The sequence below is a fragment of the Vulpes lagopus genome, chromosome 6, assembly GCF_018345385.1.
Source record: "Vulpes lagopus strain Blue_001 chromosome 6, ASM1834538v1, whole genome shotgun sequence".
In the NCBI taxonomy this organism is placed as follows: domain Eukaryota; kingdom Metazoa; phylum Chordata; class Mammalia; order Carnivora; family Canidae; genus Vulpes; species Vulpes lagopus.
Genome location: NC_054829.1, coordinates 105,748,684 through 105,755,612, shown reverse-complemented (window position 1 = coordinate 105,755,612; position 6,929 = coordinate 105,748,684). Strand labels below are relative to the sequence as shown.

The window sequence follows — 6,929 nt, the reverse complement described above, 5'->3', positions numbered from 1 at the left end:
AAGATGGTAATCTTAATAGTCAACTGAATAAAATGGTCATATGTGGTGTGAAAATTTTCTTGCTATGAATGTACAGAAAAAAATGCCTAATTTAACTGAGAGAGACAAATTAAAATTTTACCTAGTTAATACTCATATGTATTTTAAAAGTGACATTGGTTTTTTAGAATACAAACAGAATAAGTACTTGGTAATGTCCACAAACTTATAAAAACGAATGGATTCAAATACTACTAAATGCAAGTAGTAAATTCAATATATCCTATATGTAAAAGTAACACCCACTCTCCCCCCACACAAAAAAACCACCAAATATTGTCAAGCAAAATATTTTTAATTAGTAGGCTGATCATAAATAAATCCACATAAAAGATTTAACAGAATTACAAAGAGTTTTGTATTTCTTTTGTGGACTCAATTCATAATATGCATTAGTCAACCTCATTCTCTAACTGTGACAAAAAGAGTTGTCATCCAACAATGCAGCACAGTTTAAGCAATTCATATTTTGTAGTTACATTTTTACATTTTCTTTACAAATGTAACATTTATGTACATTATATATATTTTTCTATAGTTCATGTTCTGAAATGCTATTGTTTTTACAGGGAAAATATTGAATTCATGAATACAAATCATTCCTTGTTAAAAAGTAATTCATATAAACAAGTAACACGGTACCACTGCCTTTTGGCATCCCTTGTCAGAGTTCGAGTCCAGAAATGTTATATTAATTATAAGAAAAAGGAATTCATCTACTTTGCCTTATGACACATCATTCCACACAGCTACATAGATGTGCCGGCCTGCAATGAACAGAGCACTGTGCTGCTGCACTACTGGAAATGTGAAGAAATCAATTCAAAATATACTTGGTGAAACAGCATCATCATTACCATGAATTCAGGCTGAAGAAAATCTGCCAGGTTCTTTCTTCCCCTTTCCCTTTTGCCAAAGCCTCAGGGTGCTATGCTGTGCACTCTGTCTTGGAACAACAAATGCTTTCATTTCAAATATCCTACGTACTTCTCTGACAGATTATGCTTTACCTAGGCTATGTATGGATCTTTTTCTTCTCATTCAATTTTATTCCACTTCACTTACAAATCTGCTGCTGAATGTGAAGCAAAAATTCATAGTAAGAGAACGCAGCTTCTGTTCGGTCTTCAATCAAATGTTGAAAAAATTCCGTTTTGGCAGGACTCTCATCTCTGAAAAAGAAAAAGTGTTTAAAAATGCACATTCTTATAAAGAATAATTATACATTAAAAAATTACTAATACACGGAGGCTTTAGGAAAATGGAACATAGGGGTTATTAATCAATTAACAGCATTCTCTTATTAGAATATATTTTCATAATATTATTTAAAATTTGCTCTGAAGACAAGCAGTTTCACACAGACTGCACGGGATAAGACAATTTGATAATTAAGTTACAGAAGTACTTACTTTACCACGTGAAGAATTGGGCTTAATGGTCTGTTGTCTCTCAGCCAAGTTATAAAGGATCTCGCTCTTTCTGATGAAAGGGTATCTAGCTCTGGAAGATGTGTCTGGTAAAAGTAATATAATTAGAAAATTACTTCCTTTCTCACAGACTGTAGCAATATTAGAACTGAATCATGATTCATTCCCACTACCTGCCAGCACTCGATTTCCAGACCTAAAGCAGCAACCAAATGAGTAAAATTTAAATTGTTCACATATATGTTTATATCTTTCTGGATAAGTTAATAAAACGTGTTTATTGATGACTGATTGTGAGAATGAGAGTGTGTGCGTGCATGCGCAAGCAGAGGCAGAAGGAGACAGGGAGAGAGAGAATCTTACGTAGGCTCCACATCCAGTGCAGAGCCCAGTGCAGGGCTCCATCTCACAATCCAGAGATGATGACTTGAACTTGAATCAAGAATCAGATGATTAACCAACGGAGCCACCTGGGTGCTCCAACACATGTTTAATGATAAGTATGCCACAGATATTTTACCTCCATATTATAGTTTTTCTGAGTAAGTCAATAAAACATATACAATGATTAGTAGGTCACTGGTATTATGTTGCACTTTTAGTTCCATCTAAAGAAAACATGCAAATGAAGGTGGCTATCATTAATTTCCAAATTTACTCAACAGTTATAGATTCCATCCTCTTTTAGTAACAGCCATTCTCAGAGAATTCTGTTTCAAAGGACATCCATGTGGCCAAAAAGACACATGAAAGGATGTTCATCATCATCATTTACCATGAGGGAAATGCAAATCAAAACTACCATGAGAATCACCTCACACCTATCAGAATGGCTGGCTAAAATCAACACAAGAAACAACAGATGTTGGTCAGGATGTGGAGAAAGGGGAACTTACACTGTCAGTGGGAATGCAAACTGGTGTAGCTACTATGGAAAACAGTATGGAGATTCCTCAAAAAGTTAAAAATAAATAGAATTACCCCATGACCCTGCAATTACACTACTGAATATTTACCCAAAGAATACAAAAATACTAATTCAAAGGGATACATGCACCCTGATGCTTATAGCAGCATTATATACAATAGCCAATATCTGGAAACAGTCCAAGTGTTCACTGACTGCTAAATGAATAAAGAAGAGATGGTGTGTGGAATATTACTCAGCCACCAAAAGAATGAAATCTTGCCATTTGCAATGACATGGCTGGAGCTAGAGTATACTGCTAAGAAAATAAGTCAGTCAGAGAAAGACAAATACCACATGATTTCACTCATATGTAGAATTTAAGAAACAAAACAAATGAGCAAAGTGAAAAAGAGAGACAGACAAACCAAGAAAGAGACTCAACTACAGAGAACAATCTAATGGTTACCAGAGGGGAGGACAATGGGGGGTTGGGTTAAATAGGTGACGGGGATGAAGGAGTGTACTTGTCACGGTGAGCACCAGGTGATGTATGGAAGTGTTGAATCATTATACTGTATACTTAAAACTAATATAACACTGTATGTTAATTACCTGGAATCAAAATAAAAACTTAAAATAAATTTAAAGGTGAGGAATTTTAAAGAACATGTGTAAATATATTTAAAAACTATATGGGGGGATCCCTGGGTGGCGCAACGGTTTGGCGCCTGCCTTTGGCCCAGGGCGCGATCCTGGAGACCCGGGATCGAATCCCACATCGGGCTCCCGGTGCATGGAGCCTGCTTCTCCCTCTGCCTGTGTCTCTGCCTCTCTCTCTCTCTCTCTCTGTGACTATCATAAATAAATAAAAATTTAAAAAAAATTAAAAAAAAATAAAAAATAAAAAATAAAAACTATATGGGAGATTATTTTTAAAAGATCTAAAAAAGCCTATTCCTATATATTTTTATAAATATACTTTGTAAATTTTTTTAAAATTTTTATTTATTTATGATAGTCACACACAGAGAGAGAGAGGCAGAGATACAGGCAGAGGGAGAAGCAGGCTCCATGCACCGGGAGCCCGACGTGGGATTCAATCCCAGGTCTCCAGGATCGCGCCCCGGGCCAAAGGCTGGCTCCAAACCACTGCGCCACCCAGGGATCCCTATACTTTGTAAATTTAATAAATATGTTATATAATATAAATACATATTTTTGTATATTTATTTACAATGAAGTTTCCAAAGCCAAATTAATAGTAAACTACATAGAGTATGCAAAAAAAAAAAAAAAAAAATTGAACAGAAAAGCTTTATTTACTGTTATTTTATTTTGTTTTCTTAATTGTGAGTGAGGCTGAACATTGTTTCATATAGCTACTACTATACTTCTCTTCTGCAAATTGCCTATTCAAATCCTTTGCCCAGTTTTCTTTTCCTTTTTTTTCTGAGGGGACAGGGTGTCTTTTTCTTAAAGATTTGTAAGACAACTTTTTATACTAGAAAAATTAGCCCTTTTTCAGTCCTGAGCTTCAGATAACCTCCTGATTTTGTTGTGTCTTTTGGCTTTATTTATTTTACTACATAGAAATGTTAATAACTACAGCTTCTAAAATAAAGTTTACTACTTTATTTAGAACTTATTTTTTTCTTTTTTAAGATTTTATTTATTCGAGATCCCTGGGTGGTGCAGCGGTTTGGCGCCTGCCTTTGGCCCAGGGCGCGATCCTAGAGACCCAGGATCGAATCCCGTGTCGGGCTCCCGGTGCATGGGGCCTACTTCTCCCTCTGCCTGTGTCTCTGCCTCTCTCTCTCTCTCTCTCTGTATGACTATCATAAAAAAAAAAAAAAAAAAAATTAAAAAAAAAAAGATTTTATTTATTCATGACAGACACAGAGAAAGAGAGAGGCAGAGACACAGGCAGAGGGAGAAGCAGGCTTCACGCAGGGAGCCCGACATGGGACTCGATCCCAGGTCTCCAGGATCACACCCCAGGCTGAAGGCGACGCTAAACCCCTGGGACCGGGGCTGCCCTAGAACTTATTTTTCATATGTTTTTTTCCCGTTTGCTCACATTCTTGCCTCTTTTCAAACTTTTCCTTATTAACTTCATTTGCTGAATCTTAAAAGTGAACTCTGGAATTAATATGTAAAATTAAAAGAATAAACAATAGCAGAATGTGATAAAAGTTATACTGACTTTAAATTATTTCAGGAGGAAGGCCATATTTAACAATATCCAGTGATAAATTAGGCCTTTCCTATTAATTAAATATAGAATTATTTTCAGAATCCTATTTCTTTGGTATTGGTTAATGTAGGCTGTTCCTATTAATGAAATATAGAATTATTTTCAGAATCCTGTTTCTTTGATATTGGTTAATATACATACAATAAAGGCCCACTGAAAAAATTATGTTCGTTATCAGCAAAATAATTTAAATCAGAAGTTAAAGTTGTTGGAAAACAGGCTGGCAGTTCCTCAAAAAATTAAACCGAGTTTACCATATGACCTAACAATTCTACTCCTAGGTTTACACCCAAGAGAACTGAAAACATAAGTTCACACAAACACCTGCACATAAACTGTTCATACTAGTACTATTTATAATAGCCCCAAAGTGAAAACAATCCAAATGTCCATGAATGAAGGACTGGATTTAAAAATGTAGCATAGGAAAAAAAAAATGTAGCATAGGGATGCCTGGGTGCCACAGCTGTTGAGTGCCTGCCTTTGGCCCAGGGCATGATCCAGGAGTCCCGGGATCGAGTCCCACATGGGGCTCCTTGCGTGGAGCCTGCTTCTCTCTCTGCCTGTGTCTCTGCCTCTCTCTCTCTGTGTCTCTCATGAATAAATAAAATCTCTTAAAAAAATGTAGCATAATGGTACAATTATTATTTAGTCATAAAAAAAGAATGAAGTATTCATACATACAACAATATGGATGAACTTTGAAAACATTGTGAGAAGTGAAAGAAAGCAAACACAAAAGGCCACATGTGATGCCATTTATATGAAATGTCCAGAACAGGCAAATCCATACAGATAGAAGGTAGATTAGTGGTCGCTAAGGGAAAGCAGGAGGGGAGAATTTGGAATACAAATTTCTTTTTGGGGTGATAGAAATGCTCTGAAATTAAGATACTGGTGATTATTGTATCAATTGTGAATACAGTAAAAACTAATCAGTTGTACATACACTTTATGATAAAGTGGTGAAATGTATGTGAATTTTATCTCACTAAAAATTTTAGCATACAAAACCTTAAAACTATAAGAGCCACTGACCATTTTCTGTGGTATTGATGCGAAATTAGGATACCCAAGTACATCCTCTATGAAGTTATTGTCACAGCTTTTTCCAATCCAAATATAAAAAACCTAAAATAAAAAAAAAAACAATAAAATATTAAGACTCCCTAATCAGGAACCTATTACAGCTAATTTTCTCAAAATTATCAAGCATAAAAGAGGTAAAGTATACTATCTCAACTAAAGTAGGAAGGGGGCTATCACTAATTTCCAACTAGGAGACCCTAATTGGTACATTTGGAATCTGTATCCAGGAATCTAAAGTGGTTCACTTCTTCTTAGCTTAAATTTCAAGACTTCCCACAAAATACATTTTACCACCTTCCTTCCTTACTTTTTTCCCCAATAGGAAGGTAGTACGTTAGCCAGGATAACTGACTGACTTGCTCTATCTCCTATCCACTTGTTTGATTGCTGTCTGTGTATTTTAACTAATAGGCTCTCCCTCACCCTCCCTTTACTTGCTCATAAGGTAGCATTTATGAAGCCATCTTGACCACTGTGATACCCTTCACCATGATCCCGCCCAGTGACTTTGCCTGAACTCCTAATCATTAATGGCCATTTCAGAAAATGCATAGAAGTTGAAATTGATGGACTCCTGTGGTGCCTTTGAATTTTATGATTCTAGATGATAAAATCCTTAAAGACAGAATTTATCTCTTTACTTTTCTATCAAGCATACATAATCCATGATAATAAATAACTATGATAATAAATAACTATGATAATAAAAGTATATCCAACTAGAAAAGTCTAAAATAAATTGACCTCTTGTGCCAGGTACCAGTTTATTGCCTCTCAATTCCTAATTCTACCTTTCACTGCCTGATCTATGATAATAAAGCTGGACCCTGTACGTGTTGCTCCTTTTGCCAGCTGGAACAGTGGTGAACTTTAACAGTAGAGGGTGCTTACAGAGCCACAGTCCATAAGGAAAGCACCTTCTCTTGTCAGTTTTTCTGCGGACAATTTTTGAAGAGGTGGCTGAGGTACAACCCTGTCATTAACGTGTATTGCACCCTGAAAAAAAAAAGAGAGAGATGGAATGAGTTTGTGTAACTATCATCATAGTCTGGAACACAAAGGCTACAAGCTCTTTATGAAATACTGAAAAATGACACTTGAGAATTTTGTAAGATGCAAAAAATTACTGGTAATACTTTACCACGTTGGCTGTAGCATCAAGATGTATTCAAATCACAAAGATAAAAACATGATGGGGCCTCTGCTC

General features: G+C 35.8%; 1 protein-coding gene across 3 annotated transcripts in view; it reads right to left on the bottom strand.

Annotated features, from left to right (window-relative positions):
• Positions 1-313: 313 nt before the first annotated feature.
• SEC24B (SEC24 homolog B, COPII coat complex component) overlaps positions 314-6,929 on the bottom strand; it is a 98,499-nt gene continuing 91,883 nt past the window's right edge. For 2 of the 3 annotated variants that reach the window (XM_041758868.1, XM_041758869.1), the window contains 4 exons: positions 6,614-6,718; positions 5,672-5,764; positions 1,452-1,555; positions 314-1,211 (listed from right to left, as the gene is read on the bottom strand). In XM_041758868.1, coding sequence (XP_041614802.1) covers positions 1,097-1,211; positions 1,452-1,555; positions 5,672-5,764; positions 6,614-6,718 — 417 coding nt within the window. In that variant the 3' untranslated portion in view covers positions 314-1,096. Of the gene's footprint in view, positions 1,212-1,451; positions 1,556-5,671; positions 5,765-6,611; positions 6,719-6,929 lie in introns of those variants that run through there. The other variant, XR_005988395.1, reaches the window with a different exon arrangement.